Source organism: Gossypium raimondii, chromosome 8 (genome assembly GCF_025698545.1).
Source record: "Gossypium raimondii isolate GPD5lz chromosome 8, ASM2569854v1, whole genome shotgun sequence".
NCBI lineage: Eukaryota > Viridiplantae > Streptophyta > Magnoliopsida > Malvales > Malvaceae > Gossypium > Gossypium raimondii.
Window position 1 is genome coordinate 54,484,302 of NC_068572.1, and position 22,899 is coordinate 54,507,200.

At 35.7% G+C, this 22,899-nt stretch overlaps 7 protein-coding genes across 11 annotated transcripts; 3 read left to right on the forward strand and 4 right to left on the reverse strand.

Moving 5' to 3' along the window:
* Nucleotides 1-31: 31 nt before the first annotated feature.
* LOC105792182 (uncharacterized) lies at nt 32-2,087 on the forward strand. Its single transcript, XM_012620611.2, has 3 exons — nt 32-384; nt 508-563; nt 899-2,087. Exon 3 carries the CDS (start codon nt 901-903, stop codon nt 1,903-1,905), a length of 1,005 nt encoding a protein of 334 aa, XP_012476065.1. The 5' UTR covers nt 32-384; nt 508-563; nt 899-900; the 3' UTR covers nt 1,906-2,087.
* A 162-nt stretch (nt 2,088-2,249) lies between these two features.
* LOC105792183 (heat stress transcription factor B-2b) lies at nt 2,250-4,296 on the reverse strand. Its single transcript, XM_052634095.1, has 3 exons — nt 4,111-4,296; nt 3,358-3,715; nt 2,250-3,237 (listed from the first exon to the last, which is right to left on the reverse strand). Exons 2-3 carry the CDS (start codon nt 3,613-3,615, stop codon nt 2,560-2,562), a joined length of 936 nt encoding a protein of 311 aa, XP_052490055.1. The 5' UTR covers nt 3,616-3,715; nt 4,111-4,296; the 3' UTR covers nt 2,250-2,559.
* Nucleotides 4,297-5,314: 1,018 nt separating this feature from the next.
* Nucleotides 5,315-7,425, reverse strand: LOC105792187 (protein phosphatase inhibitor 2). 2 transcript variants are annotated; one of them, XM_012620623.2, is made up of 4 exons: nt 7,049-7,425; nt 6,062-6,174; nt 5,835-5,960; nt 5,315-5,756 (listed from the first exon to the last, which is right to left on the reverse strand). In XM_012620623.2, the coding sequence occupies exons 1-4, from the start codon at nt 7,093-7,095 to the stop codon at nt 5,461-5,463; spliced, it is 582 nt and encodes a 193-aa protein (XP_012476077.1). In that variant the 5' UTR covers nt 7,096-7,425; the 3' UTR covers nt 5,315-5,460. The 2 variants fall into 2 exon arrangements, with proteins under 2 accessions (XP_012476077.1, XP_012476076.1); XM_012620622.2 differs by lacking the exon at nt 7,049-7,425 and having other exon boundaries at nt 6,062-7,042.
* A 62-nt stretch (nt 7,426-7,487) lies between these two features.
* Nucleotides 7,488-10,118, forward strand: LOC105792184 (DEAD-box ATP-dependent RNA helicase 47, mitochondrial). The gene is made up of 2 exons (XM_012620615.2): nt 7,488-7,618; nt 8,075-10,118. The coding sequence occupies exon 2, from the start codon at nt 8,190-8,192 to the stop codon at nt 9,834-9,836; it is 1,647 nt and encodes a 548-aa protein (XP_012476069.1). The 5' UTR covers nt 7,488-7,618; nt 8,075-8,189; the 3' UTR covers nt 9,837-10,118.
* Nucleotides 10,119-10,213: 95 nt separating this feature from the next.
* LOC105792186 (CASP-like protein 4A4) lies at nt 10,214-11,829 on the reverse strand. Of its 2 annotated transcripts, none has more exons than XM_012620621.2 (3): nt 10,935-11,829; nt 10,647-10,701; nt 10,214-10,573 (listed from the first exon to the last, which is right to left on the reverse strand). In XM_012620621.2, the coding sequence occupies exons 1-3, from the start codon at nt 11,249-11,251 to the stop codon at nt 10,385-10,387; spliced, it is 561 nt and encodes a 186-aa protein (XP_012476075.1). In that variant the 5' UTR covers nt 11,252-11,829; the 3' UTR covers nt 10,214-10,384. The 2 variants fall into 2 exon arrangements, with proteins under 2 accessions (XP_012476075.1, XP_012476073.1); XM_012620619.2 differs by having other exon boundaries at nt 10,647-10,782.
* Nucleotides 11,830-11,974: 145 nt separating this feature from the next.
* On the reverse strand, nt 11,975-14,967 carry LOC105792185 (bifunctional UDP-glucose 4-epimerase and UDP-xylose 4-epimerase 1). Of its 2 annotated transcripts, XM_012620618.2 has the most exons (10): nt 14,950-14,967; nt 14,320-14,499; nt 14,108-14,157; nt 13,808-13,943; nt 13,327-13,428; nt 13,014-13,241; nt 12,811-12,892; nt 12,623-12,705; nt 12,450-12,541; nt 11,975-12,278 (listed from the first exon to the last, which is right to left on the reverse strand). In XM_012620618.2, exons 1-10 carry the CDS (start codon nt 14,950-14,952, stop codon nt 12,191-12,193), a joined length of 1,044 nt encoding a protein of 347 aa, XP_012476072.1. In that variant the 5' UTR covers nt 14,953-14,967; the 3' UTR covers nt 11,975-12,190. The 2 variants fall into 2 exon arrangements, with proteins under 2 accessions (XP_012476072.1, XP_012476071.1); XM_012620617.2 differs by lacking the exon at nt 14,950-14,967 and having other exon boundaries at nt 14,320-14,882.
* A 460-nt stretch (nt 14,968-15,427) lies between these two features.
* On the forward strand, nt 15,428-17,877 carry LOC105792188 (elicitor-responsive protein 3). Of its 2 annotated transcripts, XM_012620625.2 has the most exons (7): nt 15,428-15,701; nt 16,134-16,199; nt 16,288-16,405; nt 16,479-16,593; nt 17,273-17,347; nt 17,494-17,550; nt 17,691-17,876. In XM_012620625.2, the coding sequence occupies exons 1-7, from the start codon at nt 15,635-15,637 to the stop codon at nt 17,769-17,771; spliced, it is 579 nt and encodes a 192-aa protein (XP_012476079.1). In that variant the 5' UTR covers nt 15,428-15,634; the 3' UTR covers nt 17,772-17,876. The 2 variants fall into 2 exon arrangements, with proteins under 2 accessions (XP_012476079.1, XP_012476084.1); XM_012620630.2 differs by lacking the exon at nt 16,479-16,593 and having other exon boundaries at nt 17,691-17,877.
* Nucleotides 17,878-22,899: the final 5,022 nt, after the last annotated feature.

Consider the following 22,899-nt stretch of genomic DNA (forward strand, 5'->3'; position numbering starts at 1 on the left):
GAACGTTTATTAAATTGAGACAATAACAAGTAATATTGAAAGACCAAGTAATTGCGTTTTTGATATATTTCTTCTTTTTACCCTAATTTGCTCGGGTCATCAACTCAATGGTAAAATTACACCAAATTAGAACTTTACTATCTCTTTTATTCCTGTAAATTCCCGAAGCAGTATAACCAACCCTAGCTTCCCTCCCTTTTCTCCACAAACCCACTAAAAAAAACTCTGCGATTCCGCAATTGAGACACAGATAACCTTCCAGAAGTCGCCGCTTTTCAACAGTGTGAATTTGATGAATTTAGTTTAGAAAGTTGTGGAAATCTGCAATCTTTCTTTGATCTTATCCTTTTTTTGGATTAATTTGCAATAAACTAGAAGATTGAGGTACGTTTTCTTTTTTCTTGTTTTTTTTTTTTTGATTCGCTATTTTCCTTGTATATATTGTGTTCTCTTTTATGGTTTCCCCTTTTCATTTCTGGGTTTTTATGATTGGTTTCAAAATTGCAGGATTTGGGCTGTTAGTTTTATTGGAATTGATTCGATAGTGCTTTCATAATTCACAGGTAATTGTTATATCGTGTATGATATAGATTAACTGATAGAACCCTTTGGTTAATTCTTTAAGTACGGAGTTTTCCCCAAAGCTAATTAGGAAGAAAAAAGTTCGAGAAGCTTGCCTTGTTCTTATATTAAATCAATTAATTAGCGCCTCTCGCTAATTAAAATATTTGCATCCTAAAATTTAATATGAAAAGAAATTATATATACTGGGATTGGATTTTTTTCTTAACATGAAATCTGTTGTGTCATATTTATTAACCTTGTGGTGCACATGTGGCTTCATATCATATCCGAAATTACCATGTCTGAAATATCTTCAACTATTTCATTATTGCAGCTATGAAGGAAGAAGATGTGAACCGTTGCCAGATTCAAGAATGGTACCCAAAATTTAAATCAGTGTCGATTAGGACATTCATTCATGAGCTTCCTGAATCTTTTGTCCAGTACCTACTCGATGATTCAGGACCTTTCCTCCTTCCTGCTTCAATCTCAAACGAAGATGCCTTTCCGAATAGAATTCATAATCCAGAAGAGGAGGAAGATTATCAAGTATCAGAAGGATCCGGAGATGAAGCAGAAGCTTTATCGGCCCCTTGTTTCCCAGAACTTGAGTTGAAGATTAAGGAGTCAATTGAAACCCTTGGGGGTGCAATCTTTCCTAAGTTGAATTGGAGTGCACCCAAGGACTCTGCATGGATAAGCACCTCTGGGACACTCCGATGCACTACATTCAGTGAGATTGCTCTCTTGCTTCGTTCATCTGACTCTTTGATCCATGATCTATGTCATGCATATGATTCATGCAGTGACAAAACCATGTCAAGACCCCCTAAATTCTTCCTTGCCCTTCGGAAATGGTACCCACGTTTCCAACCCGAAATGGAATTCCGTTGTTTTGTAAAAGGGCAGAAGCTTGTCGGAATTTCACAACGGGAGGTGACTACATTTTATCCAGTTCTTTGCGAGAAGAAAAACAAGGTTGAAGTGTTGATTGAAGAATTCTTCAATGACAATGTGAGGGTGAAATTTGAATCAGATGATTACACATTTGATGTTTATGTTACAGAGGATGAACGTGTAAAGGTGTTGGATTTCAATCCTTGGGGTGCTTTTACATTGCCTTTGCTGTTCACCTGGGAGGAATTGGAGCAGAAAGCCAGGGAAGGAGATGATTTGGAGTTGAGAATTGTAGAGAGCCGATGCGGTGTTCGGCCAGGTTTAAAGACAGCAGTACCATATGATTACTTGGATGTTAGTGCAGGGAGTGGCTGGGACCAATTCCTGAGAAATGCTAGTGAAGAGTTGCAACAGCAGACCAAGTCACCTGAAGCTGGAGCTTAAGAACTTTAGGTCCAAATTTGATGCTGTAATTGTTACTCCTCCCAATTCATGTTACCGAGTCAAATGCATTGCTATCATAGGCAGAATTCGCCATTTTAAGCTTGTTATTGATTTTGAGTTGTTGGGAATATTCATTCTAAAACCTTTTAGCAAAGGGACAATGATAGTCTTGTTTTGGATAAGTTTCTCTTTAAAGCTCAACACGTGTTAAGGGCCAACTTTGTCTTAACATGGTCTCACAAACCCCACATCTCTTCTACAAATCTCCTCCTGCGTTTAATCTCTTACCACCTCCATCACATATTCTAATATAATGCAATAAACCCACCAAAGCAACTCTATCATAAATGAACTTTAGATTTATTCAGATTTTTTTGATTAAATATATATTTTTTGTTACAAAGGTGTGGATACATAATTGACCATCGCTCAAAGGCTGGCCGGATGGACCCCTTCATGTCGTTTGGCATCCGAAGCGCTGTCGTTTAGGTCTCTGTAAGGAGTTTCGGATTCCAGAAGCAACCAGAACAAATGCTTCCCACACGCGAAGTGTCGTGTTCCCAAACGCGTCTTTCTTCGAAATACGCTCACGTGGGACCACTTAATCGTTATCATCCACTGATTAAGGATCAGATTGTGAATCACTGGATTTGATCATTTCCCTAGCTCCAGCCACGAAGAATCCTGATCATCACTCTTCCCATCCAACGGCTCTGCTTTAACCCCGGGCTCACACTCTATCTCCTGCTGTAGTTCTTGATTATTATTCTGCTCCTCCACCGAATCCTCTCTCCTCACGCGCTTCAACCCAATCGAAACTCCGAACAATTTCGGCGTCACATCCTCCTCCATATCCACCGCCTCCTTCGGACCCACGCCTCCCGCTTTCGTACCCGAATTCTTCGCCGGCAAAAGATCCAACGCCTTACCTTCGGCTGAATTTGAATTATTTTCCGACTGACCGGAAGCATAGTTCGTCATCAAAGTTAGTATATTGTTGCACAATCCCTTCAACTGAGTCAACTCGTGGTTCAGCTGCATGTTCTCTTTTCTGAGCCTCTCGTTCTCCTCTAAAAGCTCTGGCGTCGTGCTGCTCGTGGTTCGGTGCAAAACGGTGGCAACAGGTGGCGAGTTGGACGAAATGACCTGCTCATCGCCTGAATTGGATGGGGAAACCTTGCAAGGAATCGCCGCCACGGTCACCGTCGCGGCAGGAGCAGTAGTGGTAGGAGTCATTTTCCGACGTTGTATGTCTCGGAGAAGTCCTTTCTCACCTCTTCGGAAACAATCGTTAGCGAACTCCCATCGATCCGGCACTACCTTCCTGAATCCCTAAAAAAGATAAAAAGCAAAATAACCTGTCTAAATCAACCAATTATAATCGAAAACTTATCTCTCTCTATACGACTGATAGTAATTATAGTATTCAAATCTACACTTTTTCCCACTTACATATGTGTTGAGCTGGCGCACGAAGCTAGAGAAGTTGTTATGTTTGAAGTATTTAGGGAGCAAATCACGGGCGAATTCAGCGGGGCGCCAAACAATGAAGGTTGATCCATCTTCGTTCCATGAAATCATGTCATTAACGGAGGGATCGTCGACGAGTTGATAGGTTTTGGTAAGGAACGGAGTAGGTAAAGATCGTTGGGAGTCAGCGGCACCACTGGCGGTGGATTCGCTCGGTTGGTCCGCCGGCAATGATGCCATGCGGTTCGATTCTAAATCCGAACCGTACAGAACGGGAACTTTCCAGACAAAGAGAGAGAGATTCCTTGGGCGTACCTTTAGCTCTTTAAAAGGTGATTAACTAGATCGAACAAAAGTAAAAAGTTACAAATATATATATATATATATATATATCAGCATATAATAATGCTCCTGTTTGGTAGCCGAGAATATGTTGTAAAACAAATTAAACAAATGAACAAAGAAATCTCTTGGATGTTTCTAGCTGAAAATATGTAAGATTAGTCGGCCAAATTCAACTGCTAGTGTCTTATATATATATATATATATATATATATATATATATAACTCAAGTTAATACTAACAGTTTCTTGTTGTTGTGATCTATTTGACCTAATCAAGGACTTGACTCGTGTCTTTTATCAATCAAAGACAAATACGTTTTACAAAATCAAAATATTCAAATCTAACAAGAAGAAGAAGAAGAAGTGGAAAAAGGAGTATCAAAATAAATACCCGCAAACGATAATTATTTTCCCACCAACCGAACAAGAAGCAAGAAACCAGACTCATGCGATCAGACACCGTTGAAAGGCGGCGCGTAAGGAGTGGGAGATGGAGGTAGGTTTTGTTATTTTCTGGAAGGTTCTGGGTAGAGAATAAGTGATAAAAGGGAGAATAAAGGGAAATAGCGGATTCGAGAAGAAGGAAATAAAAAAGAAATAAAAAGAAAATAGAAAAAGGGAAAAGGGAAAAGTACGTGGAGCACACGCGCCAAAAAGGAATTCGCCAGAAGGTATCATGTGTTTACTGTCTCTTCCAGAAACTTCTCTGTATTCTTGGGTAAAAGATTAAAGTAAGCGGTAACTGTTCAAATATTTAGGGAGTTATTACAGCGCAACCGTAAAGTTGTGCTTAAACGTGGTTTTGGGTGAAGATAATGAGAGGTTGAGATATGATTGGATGGTTTGTGCCGCGTGGAGGATGTGACAATGGACTTTATTTCCAATGAAATAAATTAACTAGTTCCACTTTACCTTATAAATTAAACTTGGGACTTTCTTTGGTCAAATTCTTACAAACCTCCTATACTAGGTCTAATTTACCAAAAAAGCCCTTTTTTTTCAAATTTTACCGAAATGGGCCGATTTTTTGATTATTTACCAGAATGGTCCATTTTTCAGGAAATCGCGTCCACGTCAGCGCAATGTCAGGGTACGTGTCAGGAAGTAAAAAAATTAATCCTTAATCTTAGTTTTTGGTAAATTAGCCCTATACTAGATTACATTTTAGTTTTTGACAAAATTGCAAAACGATCTTTCCTTTAAAATTTTATGTTTATGTATAAGATATAATAAAAAAATTAATCCTTAATCTTTACATATTTATTCAATTTGACCCTTTTATTTTATAGGAAGTAAAATAGATTTTTTTAAAATTAATAAAATTAAAAGACAAATTTAAAAAGAAAATTCAATTAAGTCCTTTTAAAATTTAAAAATAAAGTCATATGTACTTCATGGCTACCACATTAACTCACATAAGTACATTTAAAATTTTAATGTTTTAGTATACTTTTCTACTTAAAGAAACGCAATCCACTTAGATACGTACAATAACCTTGTTTTGGATTTGGTGGTCAACTACACGCTTACTTGGAGCTAAAGCTTTGCAAATGTGTCAAGAAAGCCCTCAAAAATCAACCTTTAGTATGCTCAGATTTATACAACGGTTCAAACACTTTATAAAATCGATTAACATAACATAAACATGCCCTATTCATGTTTAAATGTACGTTGTTACATGAAAATCCCTAAACAAACTGGCTTCTTCTTCTTCTTTTTTTAATCAATGATTGCTAGATCATCAATGATTGCCTAAACAAGACTTTTCTACTTCACCAAAATGTGAGTATTGAGGGAAACTCAGATCATCAGTTTCCTCTATGTCAATTATTTGCAGAATTTCATCATCATCCTCGATATCAATTTCTATTGAATCGATGTCGAGGGTTGAACCCGAACCAGAAACATATATACTGTTATCAAGCTCATCGTCGAGAGAGCAGCCCTTTTCTTGTACTTCTTTCACTTTGTTGAACTCGTCGTAATGTGCTCTCCTCCTCCCCTCAAAGCTCACAGTATCCTTCTGTTTTGCTAAGCCTGCAAACAATGCCACAATTAACTTAGGATTAGATGATTAATGTTCCAATTTGTAGGCCTCATTGATGATTCAAACACCTTGATCTTCGTCTTGGCAGGTTTCCCCAAACGGGCTATTGTGCTCTTCAGTGAAAGCTAGTTTGTTCAAGGCATTTTTTAAGGCTTCAGCATGTGCAGCAAAGTCGATGCTTTTAACAGAAGAACCTATAAAAGAAACCCAGTAGCATGAAATAACCAAAGATATCATCATAGCAAATTCCACCAAGAAAACAAGCTGCAAATTGTGAACAAAAGGGTCACATTACCATCTTCTTCAATCGTTGAAGGGTAAGGTGTTTTAGGTTCATCAATTTTTTTCGTTTCTTGTTTGTTTGCCTCGATTTCCCTGAGATTAGCCTCGTTCCAACTTACACGTTTCCTAATCCGAAACAGACGGGTACTAGTAAATGCAACTTTATTTGTCGACATAAACTAGCACTAACATAGGACTACAATGATCAATCACATTTCTATCTACAAATATGCAATATTCACAATCAAAACTGAAGCTTCCTTTAGCACTTGATAACACATTAGCTAACACTATAAATCGAAAGATTCAAACAAACCCGGAATTTGAATTCTCCCAGTTAACCCACCATCTCATCTTCTCCTTAATGGAGGACTCATTTTGGTCCTTTCTGGGGCAAAACTACTCACACCAGGTACTAGACAAGGCAATATAAAACTTTAGCTTATAACATCAGTTAATAAATTTTAAAGAAGCAATCAAGTTAATTAAGTTATAACAACCTTTGTTAAGTGCCTACATAATGAAGACTAAATCATTAAACATGTAGGCTTCATTATCAAGTTTAGCAACCAACAATAATGTCTCTATAGCCCCCCAAACATAAGAAATTGCTAAGTAATGTGTAAATGTTCTAAAAGTTCTTAATTATAAGCATACTGCATAATTGAATTGAGTATGATTGGCCCAAAGACTTGCAATTCTTTTCCAATATCAGAAACTATGAAACCACAATATATTTGGGTAAAAACATGTTAAACTTTTTATAGTTAGATGTTAGTTTAAACTTCAAATCAACATGAATTTGAAAATTCTCATCTCTCTATGATAAGAGCCCAGTTTCAGTCACAATCTAGAGAGCTTTTATACTATAGATGAGGTAAACGAACTCAAAAATAGAAGTTGTATTTAAATGGATTAAGCCAACAAAAGCAGAGAAAAATGATATTTTATATATAAAGAATGAAAGTCTAAAGTGGAAGAATCATTAAAATAAAAATACTTCATCTTTTTCAGGCTGTTGTTGTTAATGGCGGGTTTTGATACCATTAAGCACGCGGATATCTTCACAAGGTTCAATTGAAAAAACAAAACAAAAGAAAGGAACGGCAACTACATCTAGACATGGATTGAACATGACGTAAGGACGAAAAGCGAGTCAAAGGGAGAAGAAAAGAAAATGCGAAATGGAAACAAAAAAGAAAAGATAGGGATCGAAGGTAAATTGGCAATTGGTGAAAAGAACCTGCTACTCGAAGTTTAGCTTTGAACAACTTTTTGGGGTTTTAAGGAAAGATCTTGAAACAAGGAACCATGTTAGATTCTTCAGCCATACCTTTCAATATTCGTTTTTGGAGTTGAGTCGATGAGCCCAAATTTTGGTCCAACCCCTCAAAAGTTTGTCTTTGCCTAGCCCTAAAGCTTTAAATTTGGGTTTGAAACTAGATGGGCCACAGGTATTATCTGAAACTTTTTAAGTTCGTCCCTTGCAAAGAACCCAATCCGAAACACTCCGAGTTTACTACTCCCACGAAGAGTTAGAGAGGCTATATGCTGCAGTTTTAGCTCTAAGGTGAGTTTTTCTCTTGAAAATGGAAACTCTGTATAGTCTATTTTCCATTCTTTTTCTTGGTAACCAATACTCGAAAACGATTGTTTATCATTAGTGTGGCTCTAGTTTAAACATTTCTGTTAGATACTGGGTGCACTAGTTGGCGCTGACATTGCTCTCATACTGTTCGACCAAATGTTTCAGTCAGCACTGTCAAATTATCACACCTTATATTTATCATTCAATTTGACTTCCCTTCCATTCCTTGTAAACAAGAATTCAGATTCCATAAATTTGAAAATTTATCTGACATGTTTCGGTTGCGTTTTAAGTAATGTATACACCTTAGAGCTTCTTTTTTGTTCATTTCTATTGATATATTGGATTCAAGTGTTTGATTGTTTTGGAAGTCGCATGTCCAGAATATATTTCTATTCATATAGCTCTGACCTTAATGCATTTTCATTCAATCTGCAGCTTGAGTTTCTGTTTCTGAAAAGCTTTTTCGCAATCCTCTGTTGTCAATGGTACTGGGTTGAGTCATTATAAAGGAGGAAAATTTCAGTTGCTGGTCAATAACAATCTGGCAAGGATGCTAGCATTACCCTCAACAAGGTTGCTTCTATTGTTTGGAGAATCATTACCCTCATCTAGGCTACCTAATGTGTCTAGGAAAGTTTGGGGCCAGACCAGTGTACGGTTTGTGAGTCAGGTTAATCCTGATAATGGACCTCTCACTCTTTCCAGCCTTGGTTTCAAAAGTGGCTTTGAGAAAACAAACAAGATCAAAGCGGATAAAATTGAAAGGCTTGATGTTCCTAGTGAAGCACCTAAAAGTAAGGTAAGGGGTGTTGGAAGCAATGGTATAAAAACAGTTAAGGCGGTCGGGTTGAAAAAGTCACTAGAAATTGAATCAGCGCCTTTTTCTGCGAAGTCATTTTCTGAGCTTGGCCTTCCACCTTTGTTGCTAGAGAGGTTAGACACAGCAGGATTCACGGTTCCAACTGATGTTCAGTCTGCAGCAGTTCCAACAATTCTCAAAGGTCATGATGTTGTGATTCAATCTTACACGGGCTCAGGAAAAACATTAGCGTATCTCCTTCCCATACTTTCTGAAGTAGGCCCACTTAAAAAGAAATCTGCTAATGGTGAGAGTGAATTTGAGAAAAAAAAAGAGATTGATGCGGTTATTGTAGCTCCCTCTAGGGAACTGGGGATGCAAATTGTTAGGGAGGTTGAAAAGCTTCTAGGTCCTACAGACAAGAAAGTTGTTCAGCAACTTGTAGGAGGTGCAAATCGATCAAGACAGGAAGAAGCTTTAAAGAAGAACAAGCCAGCCATTGTTGTTGGCACCCCTGGTCGAATCGCAGAGATCAGTGCAGCTGGGAAGCTTCACACTCATAGCTGTCGTTTCTTGGTTTTAGATGAAGTTGATGAGCTCCTGTCATTTAACTTTCGGGAGGACATGCACCGGATATTGGAACATGTGGGCAGGAGATCAGGTGCTGACCCCCGTGGCTCAATTGCTGCACGTCGGACCATTATGGTGTCTGCTACAGTTCCATTTTCAGTTATAAGGGCGGCTAGGAGTTGGGGGTCTGACCCACTTCTTGTCCAAGCTAAAAAGGTCATGCCACTTGAAGCTGTTTCGCCCTCTGGACCTGTTAATATCTTAAAACCTACATCTGGTTCAGACTCAAGCATGCGGACTCAGGCTGCATTGCAAAGCCTACCACCTGCTTTGAAACACTACCATTGTGTCGCAAAATTACAACACAAGGTTGATACATTGAGAAGATGCGTACATGCACTTGATGCCAAGTGTGTGATAGCTTTCATGAACCATACAAAGCAGCTAAAGGATGCTGTCTTCAAGCTAGCGGCCCGTGGGATGGTAGCTGCAGAGCTGCATGGTGACCTTGGCAAGCTTGCCAGGTCAACGACTTTGAAAAAGTTCAAGAATGGAGAAGTGAGAGTTTTGGTGACAAATGAACTTTCAGCAAGGGGTTTGGATGTGGCAGAATGTGATCTTGTGGTTAATCTGGACTTGCCGACTGACTCTATCCACTATGCACACAGAGCTGGTCGAACAGGTCGGCTTGGCAGGAAAGGTACTGTGGTAACCATCTGTGAGGAGCCGGAAGTGTTTGTTGTGAAGAAGTTACAGAAGCAGCTTGGAATCCCCATTCCTGCTTGTGAGTTTACAGAAGGCAAACTTAATGTCATTGAAGAAGACTAAACTTTTGGGGCTGCATGTGATACAGGCTCTTCTTTTTCAGTATCATATTTAGAACTTGACCAGAACCTTTCCCCTGCTTCTATTTGCCTTGCTTATAGTATATCAAAGGATTATTTTGGGCCTAGTGAATATTCTTATATATAGAGAATGTAACATTATGCTTTTTCTCTTTTTTTATAACTTTTGGTGGTTGGGGAAAGCTAGGAATATATTCTCCCTTTCCAATTCATGATGAAATTAAAGTATATTTGAAATATGGAGTACCAGTTAATTCACGTTAAACTTCATTCTTTTCTTTTTATTCATGATAAATTCATTAGTTTTTCTAGTTGTTGTAGAGCCTCTAATCTTGAACATAGAATCAAAGTCTCAACAAGTTAAAGAGTACCGACTTGACCAAACTCCATGTGTATGGTTACAGAATAATTTATGGCCCATGGATGGGCTTTTAAGTAAGAAGCAGGATGTTTTTACAGGAGTATACAGTTTTAAGCTATTAATTACAAGAGCAGAATGAAGCCCCTGTATAACACCAACAGCAAGTGACATCACCAGACGATTCTCTTGCAAAGCTTGTAGCCAGACAAGAGAGCAGAGATTGCTATAACCAGAAAAGTTGCAAAGGACATGCTAGTTGATACAATGGTTCCCTTCCAAAGTGGTGTGCTTTGCCCAACCTGTTGTCGAATGATCGGCATTGCTACTGAAGCAGATGAGACGACAAGGTAGCCCGTCAACTGTACAGGCAACCCAGGTAGGAATTAGTTATCATACAAATTAACAAGTGTCTAAAATGGGGAGTGCGCTTGCCTGGTCGAAGACAAAGCTAAGGTAGTCTGAGGTCTTGTCTGATATTAGAATGCCTCTGTGAGCAATGTCAGAAATACCTTTAAACAGTTGGAAAGCTGCGTAAAGGAAAGCTAAAATAGCTACAATGAAGCCATATCTACACAAAGACAAAGATAATCCTTGTTTAATGCAGAGTGAACTTCGATGATTGAAGTATTCTGATGAGAATAAGAAAGATGGATTTCTTACTTGCTTACATTAGTTAGTAATCTTGTCAAATAATTAAAGCAAAAACATAGCTATGCTTACGTTAGTTCAGGGTACTCGATGAAGCTAGGTGATCGTTGGCCACCGTTGTTATTTGAGGGTGGAGTAGCCAGTGTGAGGGCTGAAATAAAGGAGAAGAGAAGCTGCAAGAATCGAAGGAAGAGATTTAAATGATGTATGGAAGGTGTATAAGTTCGCCGTGTAGTAGCCCCTGAGAAAGAAAATGGTGAAGGGGTTGGAAATGGGTGTTGAGTGTGAGAATTAGCCACTGACACAGGGGAAACACCAGCCATGATTGTACAAGCAATCGCCATAACATGCTCACTTTCTTCTTTCACTGCTTCCTTATGCGGCTCCATCTTTGAGTTGAACCTTCCTCAAAGCTGCTTTTGACAAATATTGAGGGACCCTTCCCTTCAAAGTGATCTTTTGGACATGGAAATCCTTGAAATTGTAGTTGGTAATTGCATGCAGTTTCAAGGGAAGTTTCCTGTTAGTCATGCTTGACCAAATTACAGGGTTGACTTTTGTTTCCCCCATCAGCCACGCTAGTATGAAAGACTATCAGTGAGCTTGACCATGCAGGTTTATTTATATAATTGAGATATGAGTTTCTTTGCTTTGGTAAATACCACCATCTATAAATTAAATGCTTGATCTCAACATGCTGATATTATTAGATTAGAATATTAGAATGGTTAGTGGTGTAATTAAGATTTCAGAAGCTTGTAGCCTGATGATGGAATTGTCAGAAATAATATATTAAAAACTAAGAACCCATGGCCTAATAGTTAGTGTGTTCACCGTCTCAAGTGTAGCCCGAGTTTGAGCACTAGTCGTGCTTGTTGTTCAGACTTTGCCTTATTCTTATAGTTCACCAAAAAACTATAAGTGTATGCATAATACAAGACTAATAATTGAATTAAACCAAACAAATTTAACTATTACTATTTAAGTCAGGACTAAAATTTCAAAAATAAAAACATATAAATATTAAAATTAATCAAATTATAATATAATGATTAAATCCATAACTTTATGAAATAGTAGAATTTAAACATATATAAAAGCTAACATCACCATGAATCAAATAAATAATCATATAAAAATGTGAATAAATAAGAATTATCAACGTGCTAAAATTTATATAAATATATGTAATTACTTTAAATAAAAACATCAACTCAAATTGACAATTAACACATAAGAAATCTATAAGTTGTTTGAACACTAAGGGGGTAACTTTTGCTTAAACATGTTGATGTTGATGTAACATGAGAAAATCTTAAGCAAAGCTTTTAAGGCTTTTTTGACTGGTATCCCCATGGATTGCTGCTCGCCCACTTCCATTGATCCCTACACATCTCAGCTACACCATATTTTGCCCTGCAAATTACCCATATCTTCAACCCCAACATTCATGAAAATTACACATAATATGAGCAGATATCAATCAACTATCAAAGGTAAGGATATATAATAGGAATATGTAACAGAGGATCCATGTAATTCCAACAAAACAATGCATTAGGAAAGAGATGCGAATCATAGGCATACTTCCAGCCAAGTTCCCTTTGAGCTTTCTCGGTAGAAGCATAAACGGCAGTAGCATCTCCAGGTCTTCTTGGGCATAGTTTAATGGGGATTTTCTGCAGTAGTTTCAGCACCAGCAATTTAATTACAAGAGAAAGAGAACGAGAAGGGGAAAGGAGAAATGAGACAACATTTACCTTTCCGGAAGCTTTTTCGAAAGCTGCAACCATTTCGAGCACAGATGTACCACATTCAGTTCCCAAGTTGTAGGCAACACAACCTGAAAGGACAAATACATTTAAAACGACCCGTAAAAATTTCCAAAAGGAACTGCTATCAACCTTCATCTCTAAAACAAGGCAACTGAATGATATAAATTGATCACCTATACTCTCTGTGGTAAAAAGTTTCCTAAGTGCGGCAGTATGGCCATCAGCTAAGTCCATAACATGGATGTAGTCTCGGATCTGTCAACAAAGGACCAATATCGAGCAGGCACAGACGATGAATTACAAAGTTGACTGTAATCTAAACGATAAGGACTATTACGGATATTCTTTCAGGAAATTTAGCTTTTAAAACACATACCGCGCTGCCATCCTTGGTTGGATAATCATGACCATATACATTAAGTTCAGGTAATCTGCCTACAGCCACTTGTTGTATGTAAGGCATGAGGTTATTCGGGATGCCTTTTGGATCTTCTCCAATTTTACCACTCTCATGAGCACCAACAGGATTGAAGTAACGCAGTAAAATGATACGCCAATCTGGTTCAGCCTTCTGAATATCTCGTGCAATTTCCTCAAGGAAAAGCTGGTAAATATAACGAAAAGTTTATCGATTAAATACAATAAATGTACAATTCTTGTGAACCAATAAAAGAAACACTAGTACTTACCTTGGTCCGTCCATAAGGATTCATGGCCTTCAACTCAAAATCCTCAACACATGGTATTTTCTCGGGTTGGCCATACACAGTTGCGGAAGATGAGAATACCATCTACTTGGTAAAAACGTGCGAATAAGTATAACACCAAAGTAAAAGAAGAATAAGGAGGCAATCATTTGTGTTTACTAACACCTGAAAACTTTGGTGGAATTGAAGCAGTACAAGCAAAAACTAGTGTTTTTTGGCATAAAAGCATTGACATGTAATAAACTCCTTGACTGAATTCTTGGCACTCAAACAATCCTCACATTTAGTCATGTCGTAGAGATAAAAACAGCTTTCTTCGAAGACTCGAACAAATAGGAACAGCTCAACAAGGAATTCTAGCAATTATACTAATTTAACATCTTCCTTAGATCAGTTGAAATGCAACCATGAAACCAAAAAGATACCATGAGGAAAACAAAGAGTTTTAAAGACATTCTCATACCTTTTTGCAATTATATTTGGCCATGATCTCATACAGATTGATAGTGCCAATCAAATTATTGTCAAAATACCGACGAGGGTTACCGACACTCTCCCCAACAGCCTTAAGGCCAGCAAAATGGATGACAGCATCAAACCTAAGCCAATTGTTACAGGTAATCCAATTAAACACTAGTCAAATTACAGTCATTTGCAAGCATAATCCCAAATAAAACTGTAAAATGACAATAAATTAATGGACCATTGTGATGCAAACAATCAAAACCAAAAAAGATTACAGTATATATTCAGTTGGCAGTACTTTGTCTTAGAGAAAAGCTTATCCAAGTCATCCCTGTTCCTCAAATCACCCTGCAACCAAAAAAAAGAAACCAAAAATCTGTATGAAAAAGCTTTGATCCCATCATAGATCTTAAAACAAATAAAAACCCAACCGTATGATCATCATAATACAACGATACATACAGCAAAGGTTTCATCTTTAGAGTAAAAGATGGAAAATTTTTTGCTTACCAAGTTGAACTGGAGTTTCTTAGAGAGCTCAGGACCCACTAATTCCTTAACCCTATCAATAGCCTCAATAACAGAGTTATCAAGATTGTCAATAATTGACACTTTAAAACCTTCATTGAGTAGCTGTACCACTGTATGAGTACCAATGAACCCAGCACCACCAGTAACAAGAATAGTTTTCTGTGAAGCATCCATATTTGTAAAAAAAGAAAAAAACAAAGAAAGATTATAAAGTATTCTTTTTATTATTATTATTAATTTATAATTCAGAGAAGATGGGGATCTTGGGTTTTTAAAGAATAAAGTATTTAACTTTGGGTTTTGGAAGAAGACGTGTTTGAGAAAATCAAGAAACTATCTTTTCGGAAAACCAAAAAAACACACACACAAAAGGATAAGAATCAAGAATGCAAGAATGCATACGAAAAAGGTAAATTTTGGGAACCAAAACAAAGAAAATATTTGTGTGTGTGAGAGAGAGGAATAGCTACTAGTACTAGTGTACAATGAAGAGGCAAGAAAATGGAACTGTGAGTGAATGACAGCTCATAATGTGTTTCAGTAGTTGCTGTCTGTCTGTCTGTCAAAGGCTTCTTTTTGGGGGCGCTTTACATAGTTTCGGAAACTCACCATCCACTAAATTTGCCATCATTCCGGTAATTTGGGATCCTTTTGGATTAAGGATTCTAGGAATTGTATCTAAGATAATGATGAATTTAATGATAAGTTTTAGGATAAGTATAATACATCACAGACAGATAATGTTGGAGAGAATTTGATAAATCCACGTGATAAGCATGAACTGTTGTTGGTAAACCACTAAGCAAAAGATATTTCTTACGTAATTTAAGATGATGCTAGTCGACGACTAGTTTGTTATTTGTGGGTCCAAAACAAAGGAGAAGCGGTTCAGCCTGTACAAACGCATGATATATGCCAGCTACTTCTGCAAGTGGTTTCACAACATTAATTTTGCAACTTGTCTGGATTCTGATCATGTTTGATGTAAAAGATTGTCCGACCTTAATGGTGTAAGAGAATTTGAAGTGCCCCAAGGCTTTTATTTTTATTAATTACTAGTTAAACCAATCCTTAACCTCATTGCATTTTCCTGGCTAAGGTAATTAAGGGTCTAAGTGGGTTCCTAATTTAGTTTTCGAGGACCGAGTCAGCATATGTGTTATTTTTAGTTTCCTGGAAAAAAGTAGATCCTAGAAACAGGGGAAAGAATGGAATTCCCCTGTATATATACCTTTCTGGGGTCTTTTTTTTTTTCTTACATTCATTGTTACCGTCTTCAGTTTCGCCTCCAAACATGCCTCAGGGATCGCTTGAAGTTTTTCTTGCAAGTGCCAAGGGTCTTGAGGACACTGATTTTCTGTGTGAGTTCTGTTTCTGTTCTTTTAATATCAGTTGTTTAAACTAACAGGGTGGGTTTAGTTTGAATGTTTTGTTTGTGGTTGCTAATGGTTGACGTATTAGGGATCAGATTATATTTTGCTCTCATTATTTAAAAGCGAGTAAATTAATCTTTGTACGTTAAATTAAAGAGTAAACTAATCTTTTCAGTTAAGATTTTCATCCATTTTTATTGTTAAAAATTAACTTTTCTGATGGAGTAATCTTATTGTTACACATGACGTGTCACGTGTACCTCATGTCAATGTATAAGAATTAATTTTTAACCGTAGAAATGAATGAATTTTCGAATTAAATAATTAATTAAATTTTTAATTTAACGTATAAAGATTAATTTATTTATTTATCTTCTATTGTAATTTTGGCAATGGTTTAAATATTGGAAATTTGAGCAGTCAAAATGGATCCATATGTGATCCTCACTTGTCGAACTCAGGAGCAGAAAAGTAGTGTTGCATCAGGTAAATGGGTTTCTAAATTTCTGTTGTTGAATAGAAATAATCAAGACATGGAATAACTTACCATAGAAATGTTGATGTTGACGGCAAGGGTCTGAACCGGTATGGAACGAGAATTTCATATTCAATGTGTCGGAAGGAGCTGAGGAACTAAAACTGAAAATAATGGACAGTGATATTGGTAATGATGATTTCGTTGGAGAAGCTGAGTGAGTCATTTCTTTAAATTTATGGATCAAACTTTTTATTTTTTTTATATCATATAATTAAAAGTATTTACAGAATTTGTTTAAAGTCGGTATTGCGAGAAGGACGCATTCCTCCAACTGCATATAATATTGTAAAAAATAAGGAGTTTTGTGGGGAGATTAAAGTTGGTCTCACTTTCAACCCCGAGGTATTTTTTTGGGTTAAATATATCATAAATTTTTATATTCTTTTAGTTTATAATATTTTTATTTTTTTAGATTTTAAAATTTAAGTCCAGCTCTTAGTTAAAGATTTTTTCCGGTTAAATTTAGATTCATTACAATATTATTTTTAATTACATTGCTACTAAATAATTTTTTTATTTCAAAATGTTAACTTGATTTAAATTTGAAAAATAAAATGATTGAATCCTAAAAATAAAATACAGCGATTACATTCTAAATTTATAAAAAAATACAAAAATTTGTGACATATTTTAACTTCTTATTTTTAATTTCATGAATTTAACGTATAAGTCTTACCAAACCACCAATGTCAATCAAATGTTTACCATTGCCCAGGTTTGTCTTCCTTTCCGAATTAGTATTGTTTTTGAAAATTTGTGTTTTTTTAAATAATTAAAAACTAGAAGTTAAATAATGTGAGTAAATAAATAATTTATATTTTCAAAAGGAAGAGGTAGAAATTTTAGTTTTTTCTTGTTTGGATTGGTTTAAAATTCAAGTTGAAAAGTCATCAACTTAGCATTACTTATGACTTAAAAATGTTTTTGAAACTAACTAAAATTTACATTATCTAAATGTTTAAGTATGAGATATAGTTTACTCAACTTTTGAAAGTGTTTATATATATTTGCTTCATAATAGGAGCGGAGTTCCAGAGACTATGATGATAGGGATGAATATTCTAGAGGATGGAAGGAGTCTTCACACTCAGACAGAGTTAGTTTTAAGTTTTTTTTTTTTTCATTTATTTAGATAATCATATTCATATTTAATGTGTTTAACATCAGTGTTGGACACATGTATTTTTAAAAATATATAAAATCTGGATAAGATTGACTAATATTTTCATTACTTCATGATAGGATCGAACTTCCAGAAGGGATGATTCCCCTAGAGGAAGAAGGCACTCTCCAGAAAGAGTTAGTTTTAAGCTTTTCTTGTTATATATACATATAGATCCATAAGTGAACAAGCGTAAGGAATAAGTGAGAGGTCCAAGTATTTAAGAAACAAAAAAAGTTTAAGAGCATAAACTAACCTATTCATTAATTCATAATAGGAAAGGGATTATAGAGGTAGGGATTCAGACGAAGATCGTAGAAGGGGTGGAAGGAGGAGGCATTCTTCAGACGAAGACTAGACACCATGCGGTTTCCCTATCAATAAAGTTTTGATTCAACCTGTTTTTGTCGCTATTAATTGTGACAATGGACAATAAAAAATTTCGTTTGCTTTTTCGATTTGAATAAAAGAGAATGGTTTGAAGTTATTGGCAGTGGCATACCAACTTACAAAAGCTAGGACTGGACTTGTAAAACCCAAATAAACAAACGACGGATTCAAAAATAATATAAATATGCGGAAACCATAAAACCCTAACAACCTTCGGTGAACTACTGCAGAAGATTTTTGAAAAGCTCTCTAACGAGAGGATGAACGAGATAAAGCTAAAAAAAGAGAGGTTACTATCAAAACCCTCTCTCACCCTATTTACTATCCCACTAAAATATGGTAATTACCTAAGTCGAGTTTTTTACTTAATTACCACGTGTTATTTTTACTCTTTTAAAAAAGGGACTGTTATGAAAGTATTTGTACAAAGACTTTTCACAACCACAAACTCACAAACTATCTAGAACTTGCAAACAAAATTAAAAACCCAAACATTAAGCTTTTCATATCCTGTGGTGATTTCCAAATTCTAACTTTACCATATATTAAAGTTAATTTTAAAGAAATTTAAATCGCATTAGAACACTTCGAGTATAGAAAATACAATTCCATAAAACAGTTACATATTAGATATTCATATCAAAATAAATTCACATTTTAAATTTTGCCCAAGTAACACATGCGAGAAGTATATTCGAACACACAAGTATCCAACCATACATCAAACGATCAATGAAGAGAGCACAAAACACTTCTTTAATAGTAGCAATACTTCAATATGTGAATGTTCATGACTTAGTCAACTATCACACTAAATGCGCAAAGTGCAACCATAATAATACTCCCAAATGCTCAAGGTAATCTGAATGATACAGTAAACAAACAATATGGGGACCCCCATACTCTATATTATGTTAATTATATCTGATGTACCGACCTAGTTTCCAATGGTGTCAAAAATTACTATTTCGGGACCTTGTTTCCGTAAACTGAGTCCATAAATATTAAATAAAGATATTTATGGAGTTAATAAATAGATGAATTGAAATTTGATTAGTCATTGTGATTAAATAAGGCTCAAGGACTAAATTGTAAAGTTCAATCGCTATAGCTTTTTAATTAGAAAATAACTTAGGGACTAAAATTACAATTATTCAAAGGTCCGAAGTGGTAAATAAACCATTTTTAAACTATTGGTAGTGAATGATGAATGTAGCTTCACTAAATGTGATTAAAAGTTAAATTATATTAATTAAAACATGATTAATTAATTAATTAATTAATTAATTAAACTAAGTTAATTAACTATTAATTGAAGTATAAAGGGAAATGATAGTGGGAATTCATCATCTTTTCCTCTTATCCCACCGTCCTCCATAATCGAAACTTAGATGAAAGCTTCAAAACTTTTCGAACAATCGGCCATTGAATTAGATACGAAATCCAAGTCTTTTTCTTGTAATTTTTTTTTTATAGATTTGAGGTCATGAGAGCTTGATTTAGTCGTCCCATGAACCAAATTGTAAAGTTTTTAAAGTTTTAGAAAGTTTCTATTGTTGATTTCTTGAACAATTAGGTGTGAAATTGATGGAAATTAAGCTTAGTTTATGGAAATGACTAAATTATAAAGCTTAATTGTTAGTTTCGTACATTAGAGACCAAATTCAATAGAATGAAATTTTTTTTATAAAATTTCGGTAGGAATAGAAAGTAGGAGGTCCCTAATGAATAAATGTGAAATCGGATTTTAATCCAAAGTTAAGAATTAACAATTATGCTTGTCTAGGGTTTAGGGACTAAATTTAATAAATTGAAAAATATGCATGAATTGGTAATTGATTGTGAATTGGTCGATGTTGGGTCATCGAGAGGGAAAGCAAGGGGCGAGAGTTATTTGACGAGTGACGCGGAACCCCGATTTGTATTTCTATGATTCATGAAAAATTTTAATTATTGCATATTCACGATATTTTGCATTATATGGTATTAAGGTGAGTTGGAAATGGTTATTTGAGCATAATTGTTATGCTTATGATTGAATATTGAGATATGTATCAAATTAAATAAATTGAGAAATGATATGAATTATCTTGAATTGTGAAATGTGTTATAAAAGTTGAGTATAATATGTGTATGACATGAACATATGTGCTTGGAAAAAAATGAATTGAATTGTGGTTTTGAATGTGATTGAAAGCACGTATTGAATTGAATTGTATGACAATATTAAATGTCGAAACTGGGTAATGGTTGAATATGGGAAAATTGAGTATGATATGGAATGTTGAATGGTATACAATGTATGAAATGAATTGATGATGAGATTGAAATGTGATACATGATTACAATGTATATCGATTCGGTGTTACCCTAATAATGGTCTCGAGTACCGTCAAATTATTTGACATGCCTTAGGTTGAAAACCGTCGTTGTCAGCTATCCGAGATGGTAGAATGTTCAAATATGGAATGTTATCGTTGCCAATTTATTCAAGATGGTAGGATAAGTAAATTGAGAAAAGCATCATTGTCAAGCCACCCGGATAATAAAATGTAAGAATATATAAAGTCATCATTGTTGGGCCATCCAAGATGATAGAATATTGAAATAGAGTAAACCATCGTTGTTGGGCCACCGGGATTGTAATATACTTGTAAAGCCCAAATTTTGCCCGGGCCCAACACACTCAAATCAAACAAAAAAAACCAAAAACAAGGCCCAAACCCAAACCCAAAACCTAAACCCTAGCCCAAAGCCCAACAAAATAAAAAATAAATAGAAAAGAAAAACCTAGCTACCGCCCCCTAGGTCTACTGCCGTCCCTAGGCCTACCACCGCCGCTGCTCCACTGCCTCTGTCACCACCGCCGCACGCCTCCTCCACGCGCGTCTGACACCTGCAGAGAGAAATCAATGGAAAATAGCAAAAGAAACAACTAGAAAAAAACAAAAAAAAAATAGAAATTAAAAGATTCTAACTTGGCTATAAAAGCCGAAATATTATTTTTGTAATTTTTTTATGCACATTAGTAAATCAAAAAACAGAACAGAAGTTTAAAAGGTGGTGGTCTTGATCTTTTCCTGGTTTCTTTTCATTTCCACGTTTATTTTTTTTATTTACAAATCTTTTAATAAAAAAGGCATAAAATAAAAAGAAAAAGTCTAAAAGAGGCGTACCTGAGGGTTGCGCTCCGCCGTCGTAGGTGTTTGAGGTAGCCACCTCCAATGAAAGGTGGTTGGAAGTCGAGAATTCCTTCACTTGTCTGGGCATTCTCGTTTGGTTATTGAAAGTTTCAGCTTCAAAACGGGCTTAAGGAGGTTGACACGGTCGAAATGGCCTTTTTTTTAACTCCAGCCACCGTACACGGCGGTCACCACCGTCGTCGGCTAGCGGCCATGATAGACGGACGGTGGCCCTATTGGCCAAAGAAAAAGGGGGAATTGAGAGACTTTTGATGGGTTTTTTTTAGGAAGAAGAAAAATGAAGTTTTTTAGAAAAAAATTGATTTAAATAACGAAGTAAAACGGTGCTGTTTTGGGTTAATGACCCAGGTGCCAAAACGACGCCGTTTAGGGCCTATCCACGTGCGACCCGACCCACTTCAGGGGGATCCACGTGTAACAGCCCGATTTTAGGCCTAGTCAAAACAGTGGTTTCGGGACCACAAATCCGACGAGGAAAAATATAATATAATTATTATTATATTTTTATGGTCTAAAATTTCAAAAAAAAATTGTGAAAATTTTGTTCGAAAATTTCGACGTTTGGGCACTCAATTTAGCCAAAAGGACTAAATTGTAAAAAGTGCAAAAGTTGAGTTCTACATGTTAGAAGTGTCCAATTGTTATGAAATTTTAAATTGGAGGTCCTTAAATGGTAATTATACCATTGGTTAAATTGTGGACAAAAATGGACATGAGATAAGTGAAATAGGAAAATTTTAAGTTAGGGGCATTTTGGTAATTTGGTAATTAAAAAGTATTAAAAAGACAAAATAGGCCAAAAATCATCATATTCAACCTAATGGCCGAAATTAGCAAGGGGGTAGCCATGGTTAGGGTTTTCAAGCTTCCAAGCTCGATTGTAAGTCCATCCTAACCCCGTTTTTAATGTTCTTTACGTTTTTAGAGTCCTGGTAACTTGATTTAGCTTATTCTAGCAACAATTTAACCTAGGGTTTATATTTGGAAAAATACCCATAGGTGAAATGTGTTTATTTTGATGTTTTATGGTAGAATATGAAGCTATAAATTATGTTAAACAACTTTTACTAAGCGATTTTAAGTGAAAACGAGTAAAACGACATAATCGGTAAAAATACCTAATGTTCATAAGTAAGTGTTAGAGTGGGAATTTGATGTTGCCATAGAAGGGAAAATTGTTCAGCATATCATAAAACATAATAATAAGAGATGAAGTTTAATTTTCGAGCTTTGGGGCAAAAGTGTAAATATGCAAAAGTTTAGGGGCAAAATTATAATTTTGCTAAAGTTCGAGTCAAGGATTGTTTTGATAAATGTGAGTGTTAAATAAGTTAAATGTATCATTATAGATCAAGAAAAACGAGAAGTCAACCTTAATCGGTAATCGGGGAAAAGAGAAGATTGGGGATTAAATTCCAAAATCTTTACATTTTGTATCGAGGTAAGTTGTATGTAATTAATACATTGTTATAATTATTTTTGTTATATTTCGTGACAATATATGCGAAAGGGTTGGATATGAAATAGTTATATTAAAGTTAGAAATTTGAAATTGATACTTGATTTGTTTAAAATCAGCTTGGTTTATGGATATACCAACTGCAAGTAATGGTTGAAGTGATTTAAATCGAATTATTAAATTGGTTATGGAGTTGAGTGGAAATATTGATATTATAATGTGCTATGGAGAAATTGTAAATTATTGGAAAGTAAGAATCTTTGTGGAACTGTCGGAATGGTAAAGATTTGAATAAGGTATCGATGAACACGTGTGTAGTACTGCGTGAAGGCTACTACGTGAATCGATAAATGATGGTCACATGTGTAGTACTAAGTGAAGGCTACAATGTGTACCGAGAAGCTTTGGTCCCGTGTGTAGTACTATGTGAAGGC